At 40.9% G+C, this 27,916-nt stretch overlaps 4 protein-coding genes across 4 annotated transcripts; 3 read left to right on the top strand and 1 right to left on the bottom strand.

Annotated features, from left to right (window-relative positions):
- The first annotated feature begins 580 nt into the window (after positions 1–580).
- Positions 581–1,342, top strand: LOC129808962 (uncharacterized). Its single transcript, XM_055858870.1, has one exon. The coding sequence runs from the start codon at positions 581–583 to the stop codon at positions 1,340–1,342; it is 762 nt and encodes a 253-aa protein (XP_055714845.1).
- Positions 1,343–5,202, top strand: LOC129808961 (uncharacterized). Its single transcript, XM_055858869.1, has 2 exons — positions 1,343–5,134; positions 5,176–5,202. Exons 1-2 carry the CDS (start codon positions 1,343–1,345, stop codon positions 5,200–5,202), a joined length of 3,819 nt encoding a protein of 1,272 aa, XP_055714844.1.
- Positions 5,203–5,363: 161 nt separating this feature from the next.
- On the top strand, positions 5,364–9,344 carry LOC129808960 (uncharacterized protein K02A2.6-like). Its single transcript, XM_055858868.1, has one exon. It carries the CDS (start codon positions 5,364–5,366, stop codon positions 9,342–9,344), a length of 3,981 nt encoding a protein of 1,326 aa, XP_055714843.1.
- Positions 9,345–17,031: 7,687 nt separating this feature from the next.
- On the bottom strand, positions 17,032–19,500 carry LOC129808959 (uncharacterized). Its single transcript, XM_055858867.1, has 2 exons — positions 19,372–19,500; positions 17,032–18,984 (listed from the first exon to the last, which is right to left on the bottom strand). Exons 1-2 carry the CDS (start codon positions 19,498–19,500, stop codon positions 17,032–17,034), a joined length of 2,082 nt encoding a protein of 693 aa, XP_055714842.1.
- Between the last annotated feature and the right edge of the window lie 8,416 nt (positions 19,501–27,916).

Raw genomic sequence — 27,916 nt, 5'->3', positions numbered from 1 at the left:
GCTGTTTGAATTTTAAACTACAGATGTCGCAACTTGCCGCTTGCAGCGCCAATTTTGCTTCAGCGGTGAACATTTAGCTACTCGCGCGCCCTCACTTTTTTCTCTCTCTCTTCTTAATCTTCTTCTGGGCACGCCACATCGCAGCAGAAAAATCCGATAATTTTCTTAATAATCTATAGTCATCAGAAGTAATTTTTTAGTAAAATTTAAATAGTGAATTGTGGCCCTTCTGGCAAAGTGTAAATTTCGACAATAAATCGCCTTTCGACCAGGATACTTCAAGTTCTTTTACTGATATATTTTCTCATCTTATAGGTAACAAAGACCTCCACATTCTCAAGGGATTTCACACCTAACATTACATACTTTCTCCTGATCATTTATAGGTAATTCCTGACCTGCCCAAAGCACAGGAAAAAGCCAGATTAACTCATATTCATAAACATCTCTTCATTGATCATTAGGTAAATCCCACATTTAACTGGTCCATCTACGCCCTTTGAACTCCAGGCCTCAGCAGTCTACATTCAGCTCTGCCACTACCACCCACAAATCCATCTGTAGAGATTCAAGTGACAGAATGGCGCTCCCTCTCAGCACTCTGCATCGCATCAGAGGGTCTGTTAAGGCATCCTTGACTAGACTGGATAGAACGTTACACAATCCTGACACAGTCTTCAGTTTGGACAACCTACCATCCTATGAGGAATTGCTCAAAGAGTGTCAGAAGAAGTTTGATGAAGTTCAGCGCAACATCTACCATCATCCAGAGGTAGAAACTGATGAAGATTTCGAGAAAGAAAGCCTTGAACAAGCCGACTTCGACGACAGAGTGGTAATTGTACAGACGAAGATTAAACATATTTATCGAGTCGTCCTCAGGACTGATAAATCCGCTTCAAATGATACATACACGGCTCAATCAACACAAGAACAGAGCCAACTCTGCCAAGAACAATTCAAACTCACACAGAAGATGGTAGAGGCACTCGATAACTTCAAACCGAGCATTCAGCAAGTGAAACTTCCTCCTATCGATATTCCTAAATTCAGTGGAAAGTACAATGAATGGACATCTTTCCGTGATATGTTCTCAAGTTCTATTCACAACAACCAAAATTTGCCTGAAGTTGAGAAATGCAAGTATTTGATGGGTTATCTGATCGGAGAGGCGAAGTCTCTAGTCAGCCATCTCAGTATCACGGAACAGAATTACAAGATAGCCTGGGACATTATCAAAGATCGCTTTGAGAAAAAGCAGAACATAGTCACATCTCACATTCCGACATTTTTCAACCAACCAGCTATTGCTGGAGAGGCCAGTGCCAAATCTCTCAGATGAATGCTTAGCACTTCTCAAGAAGTCATCAATGCTCTCGATGTACTTGGTTGCGAACAGAGGGACATTTGGCTAGTACATATCCTCGTGGGGAAAATGGACAAGGAGTCGAGAACACTCTGGTCACAAGAGATTTCTGCATCAGAAATACCTACATTGAAAAGGTTTTTCGACTTCCTGGAAAAGAGATATGATTCGCTGGAAATGGTGGAAAATCAAGAAAGTGACCAAAGCACTCGAAAAGCGAATGATAAGCCCTCAGGAAAGACCATCGACAAATCCACAAAGAATACAGGGAAGAAGTCCAGCTTGGCCGTCACAGAAGTCAAGAAATGCGCAGTGTGCTCACAGGAGGCACATAAATTGTTCCAATGCACAAAATTCGTGAACTCCACACCAGCTCAGAAGCTGGAGATTTTGCGGAAGGCCAACATTTGTACCAACTGCATCAGGGGTACTCATTCGGTCGAAACATGTACATCATCAAGCTGCAGGCGATGCAATTTGCGCCACAATACACTTCTCCATGAAGCATTTGTGCCAAACACTGCAGCTACGGATCACAGTGGAAGCTCAGCATCTCCCACTCCCTCTGCACCAGCAGGTTCTCCAGCATCAGCTACGGAAGCACCATCAGCTCCTGGCACTGGAGTAAATCCACCACAGACATCAGCTGTAGCTCAGTCCGCAGCAGTCTCAACATCACTCTTCAGTCACCCAGCAGTGACACATCACTCCGTGCTCCCAACTGTCAGTCTCTATCTTATCGACAATCAGGGCAAGAGGCACAAATGTAGAGCACTCCTGGACTCTTGCAGCCAGCCAAATTTCATCACAAGGAGGCTGGTCGAGAAATCAGGAATACCCACTTACATCAAATCAGATAAAACCATCGCGGGAATTGGTGTCCAGACCACAGAGATCACTCAAGCGATTCTGGCTACTATCAATTCCACAGACCACACATTCGCTACAAGGAATGAATTTCTCGTGATGGACAAGATCACAGACAATCAACCAATCATGTCTCTTACTGGTCAATTGAACATTCCAGAAAATATTCTTCTTGCAGACCCAGAATTCTCAAAATCTCAAAAGATTGACATGCTTCTTGGTGTCGATATTTTCGTCAAGGCAATCCGTCCAGGCAAAATTGTGGGCAATCCCACACTCTTTGAAACAGCCTTTGGATATGTGGTAGCTGGGCACTGTAAGACTCACACTGGGATTCCTGAGTCCAGTTGTCTCTGTGTGACACAACTATCTTCAGATACATTGACAGAGTTGGTGGAAAAATTCTGGAAGCTCGAGGAGCCAGGGGGCATGGACACACCTCTCAAAGAGGAAGAAGTGGCATGTGAAGATCACTTCACCAAACATGTCACTAGAGATCAGACAGGACGATACATCGTCAGGCTTCCCACCAGGGAAAACCTCAATCAACTCGGAGAGTCTCGGGATATGGCTATGAGGAGATTTCTTTGCATGGAAAGACGTCTCCTGAAGGATGCAAACATTCGTGAGCAATGTCTGGATTTTCTGAGACAATATGAGGAGCTTGGACACATGAGGAAATTACCACAAGACTACAAGTCAGATAAGCCGGAAGTTTATTTGCCGCATCATCCGGTGGTAAAACTTTCTTCATCAACTACTCCGGTTCGTGTAGTATTTGACGCTTCTGCCAAAACTGCGACTGGCTTGTCTCTCAACGATGTCTTGATGGTTGGACCACAAATCCAGGACAACATCCTCCACATTCTCCTCAGATTCAGGCAACACTCTGTGGCCATCAAGGCTGATATTCGCAAAATGTTCCGCCAAGTGCGTGTGGCAGAAGACGACCAAAATCTTCTGAGGATACTTCATCGGGATTCACCACAGAGTCCAATCCAAACCTATTTGTTGTCGACTGTTACGTATGGTACTTCATCTGCAAGTTTTTTGAGCACCAGTTGCATCCAGCAACTTGCCCATGACGAAGGAGATTCTTTCCCACTTGCCAAACAGGCTGCTCTGAGGGATTTCTATGTAGATGATTTTTTGTCAGGAGAATCTACTATCACAGCAGCACAAGAGCTTCAACAACAAATGAGAGACCTTATGGCAAGGGGTGGATTCCACTTGACAAAATGGATGTCGAGTAATGCTGCAGCTCTCACCGACATTCCTCAAGAGGATTGTGAAATGAATCTTCATGACAACTTGGGAGCAGATGAAAATACGACCACAGCTCTGGGCATGGTATGGAACACATCACCAGATTTATTCACATACAGATCATCATTTCACACTGACAAAGTGACCAAGCGCAGCATTTTGTCAGAATCATCAAAAACATTTGATCCACTAGGGTTTGTCACTCCAGTCGTAATCAGAGCAAAAATCCTGGTACGCACCATCTGGATTAAAGAAGCGGATTGGGATGACGATCTGACAGACGACACCGAGATTTCCAATACCTGGTATGATTATCAACAATCACTCAATGATGTCAATCTCATCAAAGTACCGAGAAGAATGACAGTGCTGCAGTCTCCAGTGGAGCACCACCTTCTTGTCTTTTGCGATGCCTCTCAAAAAGCATATGCTGCATGCATATATATCAAGACAATTGACAAGGACGGAAACACAGACTGCAATCTACTGTTCGCAAAATCCAAAGTCGCACCACGCAAAACACAAACACTTCCGCGATTAGAACTTCTTGGAGCAATTCTGGGAATGCAAGTGCTCACGACAGTTGAGAAGTCTCTCACCATCAAGATAGATTCAGTCAGTGCCTACACAGATTCAACAATTGTTTTGCACTGGCTGGCAAAGGAACCACAGAGATGGCAGACTTTCGTGGCCAATCGCGTTGCAGAAATCCAGAAGAAACTTCCGAGGAAATTCTGGCATCACATTCCATCACAACATAACCCTGCTGACGTTGCATCTCGTGGTACAACTCCCAAAGATCTCGCAGAAAACTCGCTGTGGTGGAAAGGCCCACATCCAGAGGTACTTGAACAGCTTCAGGACAAAAATCTGGAAACCTCCATTGATCCAACAGACAAGCTGCTGGAGCAGCGAGCAACGTGTGCTGTCAGCCTCGGGCAACACTCTACATCGTCTAGAAACTCCGAGACTGTTGCCACTGACCAGGATTTTTGGGTAATTCTTCAGCGATTCTCTAGCTACAACCAGATGCTCAGACACATCGCGATTTGGAGAAGATATCTACATAACCTCAAAGCCAAAGTAAACAAAACACCTTTGGACTTTTCCCTTTTGTCTGTGAGAGAGGTTATGGACACAGAAAGTCACATGATTCGACACATCCAGCAAGACTACTTCCCAGACGAGTTCAGGGCTCTCCAGAGAGGAGAGCAGATCCCGAAGAATTCCCGTCTCAAGTGTCTCACTCCCTTTCTTGACGATTCAAATCTAATGAGAGTAGGGAGAAGACTCCAAGCATCAAATCTGGACATGGAGCAGAAACATCCTATGCTCTTCCCGGCCAAGCATCATGTTTCCCGGCTCATAGCTGACAAGATACACACGTACACATGCCACGGAGGACCACAGATGATTCTTGCTACGATGAGACAAAAATTTTGGCCTTTGCGGGGCGAGACCAAAGCAGCAATCAAAAGGCGTCTCAACTGCTTCCGGAACAATCCAAAAGCTGCCCACCAGCTCATGGGCAACTTACCTCCAGCCAGAGTTTTGGACGGTCGACCATTCCAGAGAGTTGGTGTAGACTATTGTGGGCCATTCCACATCCGGCTGCCGATTCGAGGAGGACGCTCGGTAAAAATGTATGTTTCTGTTTTTATTTGCTTTATTTCAAGAGCCATACATCTGGAACTGGTGTCTGAACTATCGACGGAGGCATACCTGGCAGCTTTTAAAAGATTTGTGTAAGATAGTTAAATGTAATAAAGAGGGCGCCAGTTGATATTTGATGAATTACGCAACCACACGTGTTTCATTGTGCTCTTCCCGATATCCCTCTACATGGTGTCAGAAGTAGTGAACAATGCCTGATCCACCAGCACAAGACAGAATGGGAAACGCGCAATCAGATACTGATAAAAGAGTCCTGGTCAAAGCCCCTCCTCCGATCGAATTGGGTGCAAATAATAAAGCAGCATGGGAAGCCTGGGAGGATGCATTCAATTGGTATGCAATCGCTGTTGAGCTTGATAAGCAGAATGGCAAGATTCAGGTGGCTGTCCTGATGAGTGCCCTTGGCAGCTCAGTGAAGGATATCTTCGAAAATTTCGGGCTGACTGACGCAGAGAAGTCTAACCTCACTTTGGTGAAGCAAAGATTTAGGGATTATTTTGCACCCAGCGTGAATGAAGTTTACGAGTCTTTCCGATTCCACAACTTGGCACAGGAGGAGGAGGAGACCCTAGATGAGTTTGTTACTCGTGTTAGGGTGCAGGCAAATAAGTGTTCCTTCCCGGCGAATGCCAAGGAAAGATTGATCAGGGACAAAGTAATTCATGGACTGAAATCAAGTCACATTCGAGAGGAGGTTTTGAGAAAGCGGACATTGACGCTCAATGAAGCCATTGCAATTTGCAAAAGTTGCGAACAGGCTGAGGAGCAGTCGCAATTTATGACACTTGGGGCATCCGGGAAGAGCGATGTTCATGTTGTGAAAAAAGTGAAGTCCTCGAAAAGGGAGACAAGTTCCTCCAGTTCCTCTGAAAAAGTTCAGAAAGACTTTGAGTGTGATCGATGCGGGTATAAACATGCCCCAAAAAAGTGCCCGGCAAGTGATAAGAAATGCAATAAATGTGGCATTAAGGGGCATTTCGTTTCAAAGTGCAAATTGAGGAAAACTCAGAAAAAAGTGAAACAAGTAGATACGGATTCTGACAGTGAAAGTGTTAGTGACACCTGTGTTGATGAACTGCGAGTATTCTCCGTTAATTGCGGAAAAGGAGACTCCTGGGAAGCTCAAATGACCGTGGAGAAGAAGAAAATTGTGGTTAAAATCGACACTGGAGCTCAGTGTAACGTTATTACGAAATCGACGCTCCAGAAGCTGCAAGACTATGAGATTCTTCCATCCAGGGTTAAGCGCTTGGTCGCATTTAATGGGGGACACATTAAAGTTCAAGGTCGTGTCCAGCTTCAGTGCAAAATTCGAAAGAAAGTCATCCCATTGTGGTTTCAAGTAATTGGTGGTGACAGAAATTGTATCATCGACGGAAAATCAGCTGTGAAGGCAGGATTGATAGCCAAAATTAACGAAGTGGCAGTTGATGAGAAAGTGTTTTCCGGCCTTGGTCAATTGAAGAATTTTGAATATGATGCAGAGCTGATCGAGAATCCTACCTTTGTGATCCATCCAGCACGGAATGTGCCGTACAGATTGAAAGAAGACGTCAAAAAAGAAATTGATCAGATGGTTGAAATGGGAGTTGTAGAGCCATGTACAGAAGCCACAGATGCCGTATCTCCCATGGTTGTGGTAAAAAGAAAAGGCAAGTTGAGGATTTGTGCTGATTTGACTGATGTCAATTCAAACATTAAACGGAGGCACTATCCACTTACAGGGATTGACCAGGTAGCTGCTAACGTTTCCGGAAGTCGTCATTTTACAATCTTGGATTGTAAAAAAGGTTTCTGGCAGATACCACTATCGAAAAAGACATCCCGCCTTTGTACATTTGCAACTCCCTGGGGACGATTCTCATATCGAAGGTTACCTTTTGGACTTGTTTCGGCTCCGGAGTTGTTCCAAAGGGTTATGATGGACTTACTAGGCGATCTGGAAGGTGTTGAAGTGTCTATGGACGACATTTTAATTCACGCAGAAACAGAAACTTCTCTCAAGAAACTCACTGAAAAAGTTATTCAGATTCTCAGTGAAAATGGATTGAAACTTAATCGAGAAAAATGCGTGTTCAATCAATCTTCTGTGATTTTCCTGGGTCACAGAATTTCTGCGGATGGGCTTCGTCCGGATGAGAGTAAGTTGCAAGCCATAGATCAATTGCAGGTCCCCACAGATAAAAAATCTCTCCAAAGATTCCTGGGAATGATTAATTATGTAGGAAAATTTATTCCCAATCTTTCTGATCGAACAGAACCTTTGAGACAGCTGTTGAAGAAAGACTCTTCCTGGGTATGGACAGAGTATCAGCAGCGAGCTTTTGAAAAACTTAAGATGTTTTTGAAGAATCCTCTTGTGTTAGCTTTTTACGACGTTAAGAAGCCAATCGTCATGTCAGTAGATAGCTCTTCAAACGCTTTTGGAGCTGTTCTTATGCAAGGGGGAAAGCCAATCGCCTATGCCACAAAGTCATTGACCAGTTCGGAGAAAAATTGGCCCCAGATAGAGAAAGAGGCCGGAGCAATTCGTTTTGCTTGTCAAAAATTTCACGACTACATTTGGGGTCAAAGTGTCTGTGTGGAGTCCGATCATAAACCTCTGGAGACAATATTTTCCAAATCGCTAACAAAAGCTCCCCCTCGATTGAGGAAAATATTGCATGAGGTTAAGGCTTATGATATAACAGTCAAATACGTTAAAGGGACACTCATCCCAATAGCTGACGCACTAAGTCGTGATTGTTTTCCGGAGCCAATTGACAATGACGAAGAGGATGAAGAAATCGAGATCAACGCAGTTACGTGTTTGACAGATGATTGTTTGGACAGATATAAGATGTCAACTCAAGAAGATCCTGTTTTGAATAAGCTGATAAAATTCATTATGAAAGGGTGGCCAGAAACCAGTGATGAAGTTCCCAAATCAATCAGAAACTATTTTACATTCAGAGAAGAATTGTCGTTTACGGAAGGATTAATCCTCAAGGGCGACAAAGTTGTGGTTCCGGAAACTGAGCGAAAGGGAGCATTGAAAAATATACATGCCGGTCACATTGGAGTTCAAGCATCACTGCGACGAGCCCGAGATTTCCTTTACTGGCCAGGAATGAACTCTGAGATTACAGATATGATTGGAAAGTGCCTTATTTGCGAGAGAAATCAGCGAACAAACCAGAAAGAGACATTGATGATGAAAAGGATACCTGAGTATCCATTCGAAATCATAGCCACGGATTTATTTACATTCAAAAAACAGGAGTACATACTCATGGTCGATTCTTACAGTGGATATTTTGATTTCAAGTGTCTCAAAAAGACTGGTAGTAGTGCAGTGATCAAATTTTTGAAAGATAAATTCGCTGATCACGGCATTCCACAGGAGGTACACAGCGATGGAGGTCCTCAGTTTGCTTCCAAAGAGTTTAAGAAGTTTGCTAAGGAATGGAAGTTTGATCATGTCCAATCCAGCCCCTACTTTGCACGCTCCAATGGGCTAGCTGAACGATACGTCCAGACGGCGAAGAAGTTGCTCAAAAAATGCCGAGAGGATGGTCAGGACGTTAAATTGGCTCTTCTGCTTTCTCGAAACACTCCAGGAGATGGTTTAAAATCACCAGCTGAAAGGCTTTTTAGCCGAAAAACGAGGAATCCCTTGTGCGTGAACCGAAACTTATTGATGCCGAAAGTTGTTGAAGATAATTCTAAGAAGTTGCAAGAGAAACGTGAGCAGCAAAAGAAGTATGGAGACATCGGAGCCAAGGATTTCGAAGAACTACCAGAAGGTGAGAGAGTTCGGGTGCAAGAGAGAGACAAGTCTTGGAGTACCGGAACTATTAAGCAACAGAAATCAGGGCGCTCTTATATCGTTGCTATGGATGATGGAAGGATTATATGGAGAAATCGGCATTTTCTTCAAAGGTCAAAATTGGAAGAGTCTCTTTTAGCTTCAGAGACGCAATCTCCTGTTCATGAGCCAACTGAAACATCTTCTGACAGAGTGATAGTAGATGTGACACCGTCTGATCCTTTACCTAAACCAGTTGATGACACACCCGTGCAACTTGCTGAATCGTCTTCTTCCGCTGGGATTCAAAGTCCTGCAAGAGCTCCAGTTATCACTACCAGATCAGGAAGGGTGGTGAAGCCACCAGACAGGCTAAATTTGTGAATTAAACAATGAAGTTTAAAGTATAACTTTTTGGAAATATCTAATTGATTCTTTTGAACTTTAAATTAAAATTATTATTTGAACTACTTAAAAATAATTATAAAAGGGAGATGTAAGATAGTTAAATGTAATAAAGAGGGCGCCAGTTGATATTTGATGAATTACGCAACCACACTTGTTTCATTGTGCTCTTCCCGATATCCCTCTACAATTTGTCGCCCGGAGAGGCAAACCAACTGACGTGTTCTCAGACAACGCCACTAACTTCGTCGGAGCGGCGTCTCAGTTGCGCGAGATTTAGGAGTTCTTGGCTGAAAGAACAAACCAAGAAGCTATCATCAAACACGCCACTGATGAGAACATAACCTTCCACTTCATCCCCCCAAGAAGCCCACATTTCGGTGGCCTTTGGGAGGCGGCCGTGAAGGCATTCAAAAAACATTTCTACCGTGTCGTTGGGAACGAAAAACTTACTCAGGAAGTCTTCCTCACCGTCCTGGCAGAGATTGAGATGTGTCTCAATTCTCGTCCCCTCACACCTCTATCCAATGACCCATCGGACATGGAAGTTCTTACACCATGGCATTTTCTACACGGAGTTTCGCCAAATGCTGTCCCAGCTCATGACGTCTCGGAGGTGCCCAAAAATCGCCTGAACGTTTGGAGACGCATTGATCAAATGAAACAACATTTCTGGCAGCGATGGAGTAAGGAAATACTTCAAAACATGCAGCAAAGAGGAAAATGGCAAACATCTCAGCCAAACATAAACATTGGCGATCTCGTCCTACTCATCGAAGACAATCTTCCTCGCGCCAATCTCGCGCCCTCACTTTTTTCTCTCTCTTTTCTTAATCTTCTTCTGGGCACGCCACATCGCAGCAGAAAAATCCGATAATTTTCTTTATAATCTATAGTCATCAGAAGTAATTTTTTAGTAAAATTTAAATAGTGAATTGTGGCCCTTCTGGCAAAGTGTAAATTTCGACAATAAATCGCCTTTCGACCAAGATACTTCAAGTTCTTTTACTGATATATTTTCTCATCTTATAGGTAACAAAGACCTCCACATTCTCAAGGGATTTCACACCTAACATTACATACTTTCTCCTGATCATTTATAGGTAATTCCTGACCTGCCGAAAGCACAGGAAAAAGCCAGATTAACTCATATTCATAAACATCTTTTCATTGATCATTAGGTAAATCCCACAACAGAGTTACAAGTTTTTTGAATTTTCAGCTGCGTAAATGTGGAGAATTGGAGTTCGATCAGAAAATTAACAGATAATATGAGATAGATCTGCTTATTGTAGGTGAGATTCTTACGAAGTAGTTGTATTAGAAAATGGTAACGCTTTGTGAGAGCTTACATGTGCGCCCTCACACGTAAAATTCGGTCAAATAGAACTAGAGATATGGCGTTTCAAATTTCATGTTTGACCCCTCCTCCGGTTCAATTGTGATCACAGCGAACCCACGTCACTTTTCGGAAACTTCACAGCCTAGACTACAACACTTTAAAATTTGATTAAAATACATACATTATGATCGCATAAAATGAAAAGAAAGTATTTTACCACTAAGACTTTCTGGGAAAGTATGGGAAGTTGATTGAAAGTACAATTTAATCTCAAATAAATTTCGTTAGTTTCGAAAAAATCGTTCGAATTTGCGGGAGTTGAGAAATGTCAAAAAGCCCTCCGAACGTTCGAATTTAGAAGACTACTGTTTTGTAACTACTTTATAAGAAAAATAAAATGTCAACAAGAATTCAAATCAGATAAGATTATCAGGGAAAATTTCAACAAATTCAATTGGATATCAAATTTTCAATAATAAAGTGATGGAAATAAGTATAATTTCACCCCATTGTCCTTAAAGAAACTCAACAAGAAACGAAGATTTGAAAAAAATCATACGTTGACCATAATGTCCTTGCATATTTCTTCCAAACATTTTCCCCACGATATTTCCGCAAAAATTAGTGAAAACTTCATAAAATGCAACTTTATTTATAAATAATAGTAAAAATAAAATTATTAAAAGATATTAACCTTAAATTGGTCAAAAATAAAAAACCCTAGCGCTTAATTTGTTAAGTGGAATTATAATTATTTCCAACCTAAAACACAAATTTCTATTATAATTATAAAAATACTTATGGCGCTGGTACACCTTTTCAATTCAGTGTAATTCAATCGATTGAAATTTTACCTCTCACTCTTTCAAACTGAAATCAGATATAGTCATCTCTTTCTGCCAAATGAAATTTTAAATTGAAATTAAAAATGAAATTGAAATTGAATTTCTATTCGACAGAAAGAGACAGCTATATCTGATTTCAGTTTGAAAGAGTAAGAGAGGTAAATTTTCAATCGATTGAATTTCACTAAATTGAAAAGGTGTGCCAGCGCCATTAAAATTGAAATTGAAAATTCAATTTTTATTTGACAGAAAGAGACAGCTATATTTTATTTCAGATTGAAAGAGTAAGAGGTAAAATTGCAATCGATTGAATTTTACTAAATTGAAAAGGTGTGCCAGCGCCATTAGAATAAAAAATTGAAATGTCGATTTTTTATATTGGTACCGTCGTTGCGGGTGACTTTGCACTCGGTGGGTGACTTTGCACTCTGCTGTCCGTAAGACTTTCTTAAATTCTAGCACTTACTGATGGTGTTCGTCGATCTGGTCTACCATGTCAAAGTATATAGGGATATGTTATGTACCAAGTAAGGTACAATGATCCTCAAAAGGATTCTTATAGTTTCAGTAATAGTCAAAGAAGTGCTAATATAGGTATTTTGTCAAAAAAACGGCTCCGTGAAAAAGTTATCTGAAGGGGCAATTCCAAAATCGATTTCAGAGTAGTAAATTACTCAAATCTATTCTAAATTTATCTGGCTAGAATAATCCACTTCGATTTTGTTGATTATTTTTATTCAAATACTTTTTTTTCGCTATTATGTTCCTAAGAACGCATGATTTATGTTATAAAATTGCATATAATGGTCTTTCTAAAACTTTATTATAGAAGTATTTGGCTAAAAATTATCCAATTTTGTGGGAACTTAAGATAAAATGACCGAGATCTACAAGATGGTATGGTTGCCATATTGATTTGACGTTTCTGTCCGCCATTTTGAATAACTGTCAAAACAAAAATCTCATCCGATTGAGCTGAAATTTTAGTATGTTCTAGCTGATATCAAGGCCTTTTCAGAACATATATAAAATCCGACCTAGGTCAAGTGATTGTCTGGATATAGGGGCTCCAAGTTCAAAATTTTGACACTTTCATGAATACAGAACAACGAGGAGTTTCTTTTATCAAAACCATCACAAAAAAGACAGCTCTATCGTTAGGCGATGAGATATAATAAACAAATAAAAAGAAAAGTAATGTTTTTGTTTATAACAGCGCATTATTTGTGAATCCTATAAACTGTTTTCGCAAAGATGAAAAATAAAAAATTAATAAAATGTGCTTTTCGTTTATTTTTTTTTTAATTATGTTAGAGTAAATAAATATATAAAATAAAAGCCTCAACCATTTCTAATGGTTACTGAGGCATTTCGTTTAGGTTTCAAATATTGAAGATTAAAAAATAAAGACCGCCAAAATATGAGTATTACAAAATTTTAAACTTTGAGTCTCCGTATCTAGGTAAATACTTGACGTAGACTAGAACATAGATACGTTTTGAAAAGGTCTTGACATCAGCTACAACGTACTAAAATTTCAATCAAATCGGACTAGTTTTAGGGTTTGACAGTTATTCAAAATGGCGGACAGAAACGTCAAATCAAGATGGCGACCACGTCATCTTGTAGATCTCGTGCATCTTACACTTAGAACTGAAGATCTTCATTGTCGTTTATTATCAGAAATTGTTTATTTTTTAGTATTTATTAAAAAGTGCAAAGTCACCCGCACCTTAACCCCAGTGCAAGCCTTTTTTCTTGATTTTTTTAAACATAGTAAAATTTTATAAAATTAATATTAGTGGCACAAAATCTATTCATTAACAACTGAATACAAATAATTTTACCCATTAACCCCCCTCCTTTCACTTTAACTATCCACTTTTAGAGAGCAAAGTTGAAAAATAGCGAAAAAACGTGCAAAGTCACCCGCAACGACGGTAAGTAAGAACATTAGGGTCTAAGCATGGATTTTTTCGAAACTCCTTTTTTTTGTTTAGTTTCATTAAGGATTATGGGGTGGAATTATATATACTTATTTTAATCACTGTATTATTATTATTATTTTTTTTTTAAATAGATTCCCCACCAGAACACACAGAAAAGATGCTTTTGCTAATGTATTATAAAATAACTATTGGTCAGTCGGGTAGTAGAACATATGTAGTATTGTCCAGTCGGGTGGAACTGTACTGGCTACGATCGCAACGATGGCAACAGAAGACACTGTGCTTGTAAATTTTTCACATCGAGAGGAAAAGCGTCTCGGACTAATCAAAGGGGAAAACGGCAATTTTCCTGGATACGGGCATTTCATACAAAGTGGTAAGAAACTATTGCATTTTCATCATTAATAGCTTCCTATCAACGGCCGCCATTATATTTTTTTTACTGCTCGAAATCAAAGGAAAGCAGTAAAGGCGGCTTTGAGATAGAGTAATTTATAATCATTTTATTATAAACTCGCAGCTTTGTCTCAATATCAATCATTAGAGGTTGGGGAAGTATATCCGTATCGATGTTTGTAAGAAAATTACTTAAAAATGCCCCAAAATAATTCTTCAAGCAGCCTTCCGGAATAACTTAACCTCACTTTTCTGTATTGCGCAGTCCCACAAAGATACGTTAATAAAACATTTGCCTCATTAAAATCAGTAGCATATCCCTTGAGTGTATTGACAAAAAGTAAATGAGAATGTGGATAAATCTCTGTAGCAGGAAAATGTGATGGAGTGGCTTGTACGGTGTTCACGATACCTCGACTGACAAGTACCCAAATCTGTGGGAAACGCTCTTTATCTCCATAGTTGATCAATAGCAGGCTGCAATGAGTTGAGGGGCAATTATTTGGGCTTACCGACTGCATTTGAGGATAGATAGGAGGTTGAGGAGGAGAAGCAGGATGCTGTGGTGACACCTTCGGAATTAGGCTATTGCAAAGAAGCTCCAGAGGATTAGGGAAAAAATTCACAGGGAGAAATTTTGACTCCCTGTACGATAGGAGCTCATTTTCTCCCAACTTGTCCGTTATATACCTATGATACGTGAAAATTTTGTATCCCTGTCACCTATTGAGAAGCAGTCGACCTCGGGGAAGTAGCGATACCTAAGGTACCCAGACCCTTGTACCATAATTGACCACCAAACTCTATCTCTACTCCCTTTTCTCTCTCGATGTTCCCTGACCCGAGCTATAATCAAAAATATCTTGACCAGTTTGCATTTTCCGTATTTATGAAGCGATTTCGATGAAATTTTAGCATATATGTATCTCAGATCGAGATCTTTCGAATTATGGGTCCCATCCGTCTCTACACCAACCCACTATATAAGCTTATCTGGGCTTTTTTTTCAATTTCAGTCAAAAATCTCTATGGGATTGATGGACAAATTTATTTTACTAATGATTTTGGCACGAGGCTTCAGGACGATGCAGTATTTTCTGTCTACATACAGACATATGCTCGATCGCCCAACTTCGCATTAATTGTGAATCAGGAGGAGAAAGTTGGTGTTCAAAATGAGGACCCAGATACGGGTAAAATATAAAAATTATCCCTGTGGAGAATTACCTGTGGTAAACAATAATTTCTCTGTGATAGGATTCTGTGATATCTAATACCCTCTTCTTCCTGCCCAGTTTACCTATAAATATATTGTGGTGTTATAAATCTGTCAGGGACTGTGTGTTTCTTGGGCTTCCTTCTACCGTTTGTGATATTCACGTACCTGGAAATATATATTCCTTTATTAAATGTCTTCAACAGTGATCCGGAACGTAGGCGGCTGGATTTTCCAGAAGACTTTTCCTCGATGACCGCCAAATGCCCTTCACCAAATCCACTGAGGCAGTGAAACACAATTATCACCTTCACCAATTATTTATTTACACCAATTTCTCCACTACTAGGCTGAACACAGTTTAACTCTACGTCACTGTCGTTTTTCTGTATTTTAAAGTTAATATTTTTGATAATAATTACACAAATAAATCTAATACACTTTTCTCCTCACTTCTCTTTGCAAAATCAAGTCTTACGTAATTCTCTGACTCGTTCCCGCTCATTCCCCTACTTTCTTTCCAGCTGATCTCATTCACCACTTATTCCTCCTTCTCTCTCCCTCCATGCATATTCAAAATCCAACCGTCTATTGTCTCTTATTTTTAAGAGATCTCCAATCAATGGAAATTCTATACATGCTCCCGGGGGAGATTGTGACTCTCACATGTTGGAAATTTGGCAACTTTAGTCACTGACCTGGTATAGGTGCCTGTCGGGTTTTTTATGTCAATAACTCTCACCTTCCCGTCCGCTCCAGTATGAACTCCAACAACTCGTCCTGTCGTCCATTTGGTGTTTCCTATGGAAGCATCGTGCAGAATCACAATGTCGTCCACCTTCAGGTTCACTTTCTCCGTGTGCCATTTCGAACGCTCTTGAAGTGTGTGCAAGTAGGATAGCCTCCACTTTCTCACAAAATCTTGTACAATCCGCTGACACAATTGCCATCTTGTCAAGTGGTTCATCCTCACGGATGCAAGATTTTCATTAGGCAGCTGAGTCGGTGATGCCAAAAGCAAAAAATGACCCGGAGTCAATGGTTGTGGATCTCTGGGATCGTCCGACAGAATGGTGATCGGCCTACTATTCAACACGGCTTCGACCTGTGTGAGAATTGTATAAAATTCCTCATAATTTAGTCGTTGCTCGCCAATAACTTTCTTGAGATGAGTCTTTGCTGACTTCACTGCTGCTTCGACTAATCCGTTGAAGTGCGGAGAACGAGCCGGTTGAAAGTGCCAGGTAATGTTCTGGTTGATTGTTTGGTCTTGAATGGTTTGAGCTTCTTCTGCTAACAGACGTTGAAGTTCACGTGATGCTCCTAGGAAATTCTTTCCGTTATCTGAGAACACTTCTTTGCAAACTCCTCTACGTGAAGTGAATCGTCTGAAGCTGCTCATGAATGCTTCTGATTTGTTGACAGTGAGTGTAGCGACTGAAATGTCTTGTGACTCCTCGACTGCTGGTGGAACACTTTCCTTGCTTTCCCAAGCTAAATCACTCTCCTTTAACCAATGTGGGCCTTCCCAATACAATGATGAGTTATCCAACTCCATGGCTGTGGTTCCTCTTGAAATGAGGTCTGCCGGGTTTTCTTTTGTGGGAACGTGTCTCCAACATTCAACAGCTGTCAACTCTCTGATCGTTGTCACTCTATTTTTGGTGAAAACGTCTTGTTTGTTTGAAGCGGATGCAATTTGCGCAAGAACTACCTTGGCGTCTACCCAACAATAAACCTTGCTGATTTTCAGACTTTTTTCGACCTTTGCTAACAGTTTGACCCCAAGTGTTGCTGCACAAAGTTCTAGCTTCGGGATTGTCTTAGTTTTGATTGGCGCAACTTTCGACTTCGCCGTCAACATCTGACTTGAAATTCGTCCTGAGACATCCTTGGTGACATGGTACACTGCGGCTCCCTAGGCTAGGTTGGAGGCATCCGAGAACATGTGGAGCTGCTCTTCACAAACATTTTCGTTTTTCGATGTCCATCGAGATATTCTCATAGACGGAATGTGTTGTAGTGAGGCAATAAATTTTTTCCACTCTCGCAAAATATCTCCCTCAACCTCGGTATCCCAGTCAATCTCATTCTTCCAAAGATTCTGCAAGATTAATTTCGCGTTGATTGTGATGGGGGCTAGTAGTCCTAGCAGATCATAAATCCTTGCCACCACTCTCAGGATATTTCTCTTGGTTGGAACTAAATTCTCGACCATTGTATCGACTTGAAATGAAAAGGTGTCGTTTGACGGATTCCACATCAATCCTAGCGCTTTCACGCAGCCATCAGAGATTGAGACTTCCTTTGCCTCTGTGTTGCCTTCTTGCAATGTTTGAAGTACTGTCGGAGAGTTGGATTGCCACTTGGATAGCTTCATTTGAGCTTTGCCGAGAAGACTAATGAGATCTTTCTGCACCTCGATCGCTTCCTTTGTGGTCTCCACTGACAATAGACAGTCATCCACGTAAAAATTGTTCCGAAGAACTTCTGCTGCTCGTGGGTAACTTTCTCCTTCATCTTCTGCAAGTTTGATCAACGTCTTTGTGGCAAGATAGGGTGACGCAGCATTGCCAAAACACAAGGTCTTGAACCTGTAGTCCATGATTGGTTCACTTGGTGATGTTCGCCAAAGAAAACGTTGCAAATCTCTGTGATCCTCATTGAGTTGTACCTGCAAATACATTTTGACAATGTCACAGGATAGTGCAATCGGGAATCGTCTAAATCTCCACAAGATCTCTATCAACTCCGGTTGAACGACAGGCCCCACTTTGATAACATCGTTGAGACTTATGCCGGTCTCAGAAACAGATCCGCAGTTGAAAACGATCCTGACTTTGGTAGATGACGCGTTTTCTCGAACAACACAGTGATGTGTCATGTAATATGACTTAGCTTGAAGCTCGATTAGAGGCACTCTCTCTATGATTCCCAAACTCAGATACTCTTCAAAGATATTAGAGTACTCCTTGTATAGTTGAGGATTCTGTGAGAACCTTCTCTCTAGGAAGTTCATTTGCCTTGAAGCTCGCTTTCGGTTAGATCCGAGTTCACCGAAGTTTCCCTTCAAAGGTAGACGAACATTGTACTGACCGTTTTCCGATCTTTTTGTCGTACTTGAATATAATTCTTCCACTTCCCTATACTCGACCGTTTGTGGACATTCTTCTGAGAGTTCTTCGAGTTCCCAGAATTTCCTGAGGGTCTCATCAATGGTTTTCAGGGATATTGTGTGGCAAACGGGGGGAGTGTCTGCTGATTGTGCGCCATTAGGCTGCCATTTTCCGCAAACTACCCAACCGAAGACGGTATTTCTGAGTGATGGAATTCCTGGGCCCATTTTGTAAACTTCGTCCAGCATAATTTCGTCTTCGTGTGCTGCTCCGATGAGTAGGTCAATTGGCCTAGACACATGCCACTCTGAGTCAGCGAGCACGAATCCCGTGGGAACCCTTACATCCCGAGGGTTTATCTGAGATGTAGGCAAATTGGTGGAAATCTTTTGTGAAACCTGACATTGCAAAGAAATTTGCGTTCCTTCCTGAGGGATGAGGATTGCATTCACTTGATGCTTGAGGCTGCTTACTTGTCCTTGAAATCCTTCAACTTGAGTGTAAGGGGACTTTTGCAACTTCAATCTCAATCTCTGGCACAATTCGGTTGTCATCACAGAAATCTCGGATCCAAAATCCAAAAGGGCGCGACACACATGGACATTTTGTTGGGAATCCAGAATTCTTACACATGCTGTCTTCAAAATAGAGCGATGAATCTCACCATTGGCACTCTTGTTTGACGGAAGAAAGCTACTCAGCACGGCTGGCTTCTTCTGATCCTCGGAAACTGATTGAGGATTGTCTTGAGTAACCTTTGACGGGGGGTTGGAGAGAGCATCGTGAACCCAATAATTATGAGACTTATTGCAATGCTTGCAAGGAGGATAAGGGCATTTGTCTACAGCATGCTGGGATCTACTTTCTGATATACAATTCATGCAAAGATTTAAATTGTTAACAGTTTCGAGCCTTTTAGCTGCAGGAAATGACTTGAATTTACCGCATTTCCACAACTTATGTGCGGATTTCTTGCAAACGATACATGACTCATGCTTTTGACTTGAATTTTCTTTAGAGATCGTGAGGGACTTTACAATTTTTTGTTTCTGAATTTGAACTTTTGAACCTGAACTGTTTACATTACTAGTGTACGTGGATGGACATAAATCTAAAGCTTTACAACGTTTATTTAGAAATACCTTAAACTCGTCCCATGTTGGCACGTCTGACTGCTCCTGCGACCATAGCATCTGTGTCTCGTGATCGAGTTTGCTCAGGACTTCGTAGATGATCCACGGATCTCGAGTGTTGACCTTCAAAGCGTCCATTGCGTTGATAGTCGCCGTGGAGACATCGTAGATATTCCTGAGATCATCGACGATAGGATTCTTCAGAGTAGGTAGGCTCTTGATGCGTTCGATGTGACCGTTGATGACCTTTTTCTTGCACTCAAATCGGTTTGTGATGGTTTCCCACGCTATGTCCTAGTTTTCATCACACATATCGAGATGATCAATGGCATCAAAGGCCTTTCCTGTCAACTTCGTCTTGAGATGGTGCAGCTTTTGCGTCTTTGACAGTTTCTTGTTGCTGTCCACCAGATTGATGAACATCTCTTTGAATGAACGCCACTGCGCATGCTCTCCGTTGAATGTGGGGATTTTCACTGGTTCGAGTTTTGAGAAGCCATCGAGAAGTTTGTCAATTCGTTCATCTTCAATGACGGTTGAATGGAAAAGATCTTTCTTTGCAGATTCATTGACTTTGATATTGACAATCAGTTCAGTCAGTTTCTCTTCCGCTTCATCAATTTCCAATAGGAAATTATTTTGCTCCTCAATTTCCCTTTCGCGCTCTTCTTCTGATTCAGCTTGGTTAATGATTTCATCCTGTACCCTATTGTATCGAACCCTGATTCTGTCACAAATCTCCAAATTCGTCTCAAGGTACGCTCGAGCACCGTCTCTACTCAACAGACTTTCATCTTCATGGTAGCGGGATATGGCTGTCTTTACACTGGTAAGTTGCCCTTTATATGCGCTTCGACTCTTGATATTCGCCATCTTTGGAGCTGCTTCTTTGTCCTCTTCTTCGTGGAGTTCCTTTTCAATTCTGCTGGATACCCAGTGAATGGCCAAAGATTTTCTGCAGATATCCAAGATTTTTCTACAAGGCAATTGTCTTCAGAGTGCGAATGTCAACAGGCGAAACTGCGAGGTTCTCGTGGCTGATGCCGTGTGACTGAAGCCTCCTCGTTGGGGTCTCTTTTCCTTCGAAGGACCACTGATGTGGAGAATTACCTGTGGTAAACAATAATTTCTCTGTGATAGGATTCTGTGATATCTAATACCCTCTTCTTCCTGCCCAGTTTACCTATAAATATATTGTGGTGTTATAAATCTGTCAGGGACTGTGTGTTTCTTGGGCTTCCTTCTACCGTTTGTGATATTCACGTACCTGGAAATATATATTCCTTTATTAAATGTCTTCAACAGTGATCCGGAACGTAGGCGGCTGGATTTTCCAGAAGACTTTTCCTCGATGACCGCCAAATGCCCTTCACCAAATCCACTGAGGCAGTGAAACACAATTATCACCTTCACCAATTATTTATTTACACCAATTTCTCCACTACTAGACTGAACACAGTTTAACTCTACGTCACTGTCGTTTTTCTGTATTTTAAAGTTAATATTTTTGATAATAATTACACAAATAAATCTAATACACTTTTCTCCTCACTTCTCTTTGCAAAATCATGTCTTACGTAATTCTCTGACTCGTTCCCGCTCATTCCCCTACTTTCTTTCCAGCTGATCCTATTCACCACTTTTTCCTCCTTCTCTCTCCCTCCATGCATATTCAAAATCCAACCGTCTTTTGTCTCTTATTTTTAAGAGATCTCCAATCAATGGAAATTCTATACAATCCTTAATAGGTTTTTTTTCTAATCATATTCTTAATAATTTCATTTCTTGTAATCATAAAAATAATTCATATATTCTGATGGCACATAAACTGTGCCAAAATATATTTCGTCCATTCCGTCACTCCCTCATCAGGAAGAGTGGGTGCCTTAAAGCCTTATCTCTAATTTTTTCGTGAAAAACTTCAAGTAACATACGAAGGTCAAGGAGATGAACTCCCTCCGGATGCGTCAGGGGGTGCAATCCTTTCAGGACAGGAAAACACAAAATTCTTTGCCAAAGCTTTCGACGCTTAAACGCGTCTTCCTCAGTGGTCAAATCTGTGATTTGTCTCTGAAATTTTGTCCGCACAGTCTGTCTACTACTCCAAATGAGGATTTACAGGGAAAATTGGGAATTCGTCGCGGGTACTCCTTATTGGACATTGATCAATGTCCAAAGACAGACTGTGCGGACAAAATTTCAGAGACAAATCACAGATTTGACCACTGAGGAAGACGCGTTGAAGCGTCGAAAGCTTTGGTAAAGAATTTTGTGTTTTCCTGTCCTGAAAGGATTGCACCCCCTGACGCATCCGGAGGGAGTTCATCTCCTTGACCTTCGTATATGAATTGCCGTCAGTAATCTACCGAAAACTTCAAGTAACATTTAAACGAAAGAATGGAGTTCTACATTTGTAAAATTTTTTTGAAGGGATTATGGTTATATTGTATCTAGTAGATGAACAAATATCGCTCCTTGGAAATTCAAAGGGGCCAAACTAATTTTAAGCAATTTTTAAGATATTTTTAATTCGGTATAAATAATTATTTCAATTTAATGTCTGGACGAAGACAATTTATTTATTTTCTATTCGTATGAGCATTAATATAAACATCAAAATTTTCATAATTTTTCAATTCAAAATCGTTGTTTCTATTAAAGTTGAGTTTTGTAATTGTAAATGATGTGCAAACCTTCCTGCGGAATAAGAATGGTAAGGAATCAACTTGCTTGAGTTAGTTACATGTTTTACAAAATTATGAGCGATATAAATTTATTTAGTGGCTCTTTACTCGAAATAAACTGCACAAGTAATCAAAATTTTTTTCCCCTCCGAGACCAGGGACTTCTAGGAGTGCCCTCGTAACTCAATCAATTTGAAAATTTATTAGATTTTCTTTCTGCAAGTTCATTGAAATCTCAAAACCGCAAAAAAGTGAATTAGCCTCTTGTAAATTCCAAGGAACGATATGATTATTCCTTAGGTTACTTAAATGTATTTCTTCTAATGTTTGTGCGTAATCGCAAAGTAGAAGGTTGTAGGAATGGGTCTTGGTCAAAATCCCGGACGCCAAAATCCTGAAAGCCAAAATCCCGAATGGGCCAAAATCCCGAAAGCCAAAATCTCGAATTCTTAAAAGTGTCACAGCTACACCCACGCTTGCTGGAGGCAAAGGAAAATCTTGTGAGTCTTAGGAAATTATTCTAAACATTTTCCTTCATATAATTTCATCAATATCAGGATTTTTAAAATTCGGGATTTTGGCCTTTTCGGGATTTTGGTGTTCGGGATTTTGGATGCCACCGGTAGGAATCTAGGATATTTTTTTGCATATCCCCAACTATTCGCTATATAGTAAATACTTAAGGTTAAAAGTGATGAATTTTCAAATGACCGTATGAAATGTATGAGACAAAGATGGGTCCAATGTACCATCCATTGGAGAATACCCACAAATAGGTGGCAAAGTCCATCAGGACTATGAAGTAGCGGTCCTCTCTATTAGGATCACTCATGTATATAAACCCAGGAAGAAATAAACCTTCAGTTCAGTTTAGTTCACCCCAAACCAACCAGCTATTACTTCCACTCGGATGCCACATTTTGGCGACGAGAATAAAAGTCTAAAAGTGTAAATTTGGAGAAAAAGTTCGTGAGTGAATTGCGTGCGTGATGGCAAATTCCGCGACAGAGGCTGCGTCAGCTGCATCGGGCTTCAACAAACCTCTGGTGGGGCAAATCGAAGAATTTTCCGCTGATGGTGATTTCAATGTGTATTGTGAGAGGATAGAGAACTTGTTCTATATGAACTCAGTTTCAGAAGATCGCATGGAATGCGCCATTTTCCTAAGCTTTGTGGGAGCGGAGACCTACAAGACTCTCAAGGCTGCAATTTATCCAGAGGCTGTGAGATCCAAGACATACACGGAGATCATTGAGGTGCTAAAGGGACAATTTGCGCCAAAAAGAAGCATCATTGGCGAGCGGTTTGTTTTCTACAAGCGTGACCAACTGGAGGGAGAAACGATCTCAGAGTTCGTGATGGCTCTGCAGACCCTGGCAGAGACCTGTGATTTTGGGGAGTTCCTTCCCTGGGCGCTTCGTGATAGGCTTGTGATGGGCTTATCAAATGAACGCATCAAGGAAAAGCTCATTTCTCTGGATAAAGGGTTTGATGAATCCCTAAAAAGTGCTTTAGCCGCAGAGCTTACCAGCTCTAGTGTTGGGCTCATGAAAACCACAAAGGTGAACTTTGTTGGTAGAAAAAGGCACAGGGATCGATCATCTGGGCGTTCTTCTGGGAGAGATTCCGGCGGGAGAAAGAGGCGTCGATCAGCTGGTCAAAGTCGAATGCAGGAGTCCAGTTCCAGAAGTGGGTCAATGTCACGAGAGAAAAAGAGGGAAGTACAATGCTATCATTGCCAGAAATGCGGAAACCATTATGCATACAATTGCCCTCAAAAGAAGTCCCGTTCGAGAGTGAACCACACTGACCGCACTGACCAGTCGAGTGATAGCGAGCGTGAGGATAACATCTCCTCAATGTTTCTCAATAGCGTGGTCGTGAAAGTGGACCCTGAGAGAAACCCGCGAATTGGAAGTGAGCGGAATACCAGTGTTCAGGATGGTGGCAGTGGCAATGGGAAGAAAGGTGCAAAGAGCCAGGAAGGTGATCTTCCAGATGGCCGCACTAAAAAGTGCAGTGCAATGAATGGCTGTGAAAGCCAACGTGTGGTGGTGCGCAGCGTCTTCTCCAGCTCAGAAAAGGAGCTACGTGAAGTGGAGAAACTCCTGGATGAGGATATGCCGGAGGAAGCCATCCTTAACTGTGATTTGGAGGAGGAAGAGCGTCTGCTGGGGGAAATAAATTCTGTGAGTAGTACCATAAATGTTTTAGTTGAGAAACGCCCTAAACCTCAATTTTTAACCACCGTTGCTTGTGATACAGAGATAAAATATGAGATTTATTCGGGTGCTTGTGTCTCTTGTATTCATGAAGATTTGTACAAAAAATATTTCCGTAATTGCCCACTGCAAAATTGTGAGCTGAATCTCAATGTTGTGACGGGAAACAGATTAAGTGTATTAGGGCTAATAAAAATTGCTTTTGTTTCGGTGATCGATGGTAAGAGATGGCACTATCAAAATATGCCATTGGTGGTGTTCCGAAGTCCCAGAGCATTTATTTCTCTTTGTGAGAGAAACTGGATTGATCAGTAGGGCGATTCTGCTGTGAAACGCAGATTTATCACTAATTTCGTGATAGTGCTTGTGTGTGTGAAGCAGCTTCGGCCCACATTAAGTGAAATTGTGAACAAAATAATTACTGAAAAACACAGAAACACCTTTCACAAGACGAAAATTATTGTCATTTGACTTACCAACTAAGAAAATTCGCGAAAAACTCTGGAAAAATCCGTCAACTACATTTGTTCCCACCGCAGTTGTCAATCTTGTGCACACTCTTGCTCTCTCTCGCACTCTCTCGCACTCTCTCATTTGCTCTTTGGCTGAGTGATGGAATTCAAAATCAATTCCGTTGGCCACAAAAATTCCATCAAATCTTCTTCTTCTTCTTTTGTGGCGCTACAGCCCGAAATGGGCCCTGGCCTCTGCAACAATTTGCCTCCAAACTTCTCTGTCCATCGCTGTCGACCTCCATTTTGATTTTGCTAGTTGTCGCGCATCATCATCTATATCTTGCTCCCATGTGATCCTTGGCCTACCAACTCTCCTTGAACCCATTGGCTTACTATCATATAGTCTATTCGTTACTCTCGCATTATCCATTCATTGAAGGTGTCCGGCCCACCTTAAGCGAGATGCTTTTAAATGACCAATAATATTAGGTTCAGCATACAGACTATATATCTCTTGATTGTGCCATCAAATCACCCAATTTAAATTTTCTTCGTTGCAATTACGAACCAAATAAGGAAAATAATTTTTTATAATGATTTTCGTTGTAATAATATTACAATCGTCGATGTTCATTACTCCAAGGACTATTAGGTCACTGACTGGTGACCCATAGAGAAAATATTTTTTCTTCACTAACTAATGCTATTAGGTGAGATTCTTAACAATCTCACCTACTATAATCCTAACAAAATTTCCTGTCCTCCGATCGCGCTCAAACTTGGCCAAAATGTGTTTCGCCACTTCCTGATCACGAATATATGGGGGGCTAAGTTACGTTCCCGTCCGTCCGTCGGTCCGTCCGTCCGTTCGGCCGGCCGCTCTTTGGAGCCTAATAGCTCCTAAACTAAAAGAGATATCGACTTGCGGTTTTCGGCAAAGGTTATATATCGGGTGAAAATTGCAACTTAGTGCATTGACCCCCCACACCCCACCCCTCCTTCCGCCATTTTGCATACCCCCTTTTTTTGTTTTCTTAATGGCTTCGCCCCTATGGCATCGATCGGGCTCAAATTTTAGTATGTTGTAGCTGGGCCTTAGGGCTTTCCACCAATACCAAACTTAAGGTCCCCCGATCCCCCTGACCCGAGCAATAAGGGTCCAAAAAACAATTCTTAAAATGGCCATAACTCCGGTTCTAATTGTCAGAACTTAAATAGTGAGGGAGTTTTGGAAAGCTCTCATGAAATGCTACTTCCCCTTCTAACATTACAAGTTCATAAAACCACCGCTAGGGGTGCTATTTTTTAAAAGAAGATTTTTCAATTTTCAAAGTTAAATAACTCAGAAATTCCTTTATACATCGGGATGAAATTTTAGTATGTTGTAGCCCTTGATTATACCTATCAAACAAAAAAATACTGAAGTCGATCCATAACCCCTAAACTGAGCTATAAGGGGTCAAAGTTCGAATATTGACCGGCCTCTATCTCCGGTTTTAATTAACATAGCGTCCTAAATTTTACCTTTTTGGTTTCGTCTGGATGAGCATTTTCAGATGGAAGTTCAAAAAGTCACCACAGGTGGCGCTGTGATAGCGTCAAAATTCATCGAAATTCAAAGTCACTTTTCTCAAAAACGGCATTGTGCAAGTTAATGAAATTTTAGAGTGCCAGTCAAGGACGTTTCCAAAATTTGGCGGAAGTGCGCTGCGATTTCAATAGAACCGGAGATATGAGGGGTCAAAGTTCACGAAATTCAAAAAATCATATCTCCGGTTCTATTTGACCGGTTTTGATGAGTAAGGGCTTAAACGAAAGATCCCACCAAATGCTACAACTTTATAAAACATTTGTACTTCGTGGGACCAACACCAGAGGCGCTACAGTCGAAAAACCAATTTCAATATCACATAACCTCAATTATCTCGACTGTCGCTGGACCGATTTTAATGATTACTTCGACATAATTGTAGAGAACATTCGTGTCTACATTTCGTGCATACATCATTTTTGATGAGATTATGCGATCAGTGCGATTTTGCCGTTTAAGTGTGAAAAAATTGATTTTTTCCATAATAATGCTTTGAAATCATTCAGATGCCCATTTGACTGCCTCTACTCCAGCAAGACACTTAAAATAGGGTTTTAAATGGAAAGTCCCACAAAATACAACAATTCTTTGAAATAGTTGAAGCTCAACAAATGACTACTTGGGGCACTCTGGATGAAAAAACGAGTTAAGAAACAAAAAACCTCGCTTATCTTGGCTTCTGAGTAATCGATGAGATCATGTTCTATGGCAAAATAATATAGGTGAAACGTAGACCAGAAAGTTCTCTATATCACTTTTCTGCCAGTTCATCCAAATCCTTGATATTTTGGTTTAAATACAAAATTTGTATAATTTCACGAATTCGATTGAAGATTACTGAATGGCGTTTCCCAACTTCAGCTCTAAATCAAATTTGCATACAATCCGAGTTAGCTCACATTAAGAATCTCACCTACATAAGCCGGTTAGGATTATCTGTCCCTTTTATTATTTTTATTTTTAAACCCTTGTAAACTGTTAAATGCTGCACTGCTCTGTAGTAATTGAAGATATCAGGAGTATTAAAAAAAAAAAATTGATTTATTTATGGCTTCTTTAGGAACCGCAGATTTTTGGAGCTTAATAGCTCCTAAACTAAAAAAGATATCGACTTGCGGTTTTCGGCAAAGGTTATATATCGGGTGAAAATTGCTACTTGGTGTATTGACCCCCACCCCCACCCCTCCTTCCGCCATTTTGAAGACCACCATTTTTTTTGTTTTCTCAATAGCTCCGCCCCTATGGCATCGAGCGGGCTCAAATGTTAGTATGTTATAGCTGGGCCTTAGAGCTTTCCATCAATACCAAAATTAAGGTCCCCGACCCCCCTAACCCGAACTATACGGGTCCAAAAAAATTTTCTTAAAATGGCCATAACTCCGGTTCTAATTATCAGAATTTAAAAAGTGAGGGCTTTTTGGAAAGCTCTCATGAAATTCCACTTCCTCTTCTAACATCGCAAGTTCATAAAACCACCGATGGGGGCGCTATTATTAAAAAGAAAATTTTTAAATCTTATAAGTTAAATAACTCAAAAATTCCTTATGCAATAGGGCTGAAATTTTAGTATGTTGTAGCCATTGATTATACCTATCAAACAAA

Source organism: Phlebotomus papatasi, unplaced genomic scaffold, assembly GCF_024763615.1.
Source record: "Phlebotomus papatasi isolate M1 unplaced genomic scaffold, Ppap_2.1 HiC_scaffold_241, whole genome shotgun sequence".
In the NCBI taxonomy this organism is placed as follows: domain Eukaryota; kingdom Metazoa; phylum Arthropoda; class Insecta; order Diptera; family Psychodidae; genus Phlebotomus; species Phlebotomus papatasi.
Note: the sequence above shows the minus strand (reverse complement) of the source record. Positions and strands in the feature narration are given on the sequence as shown.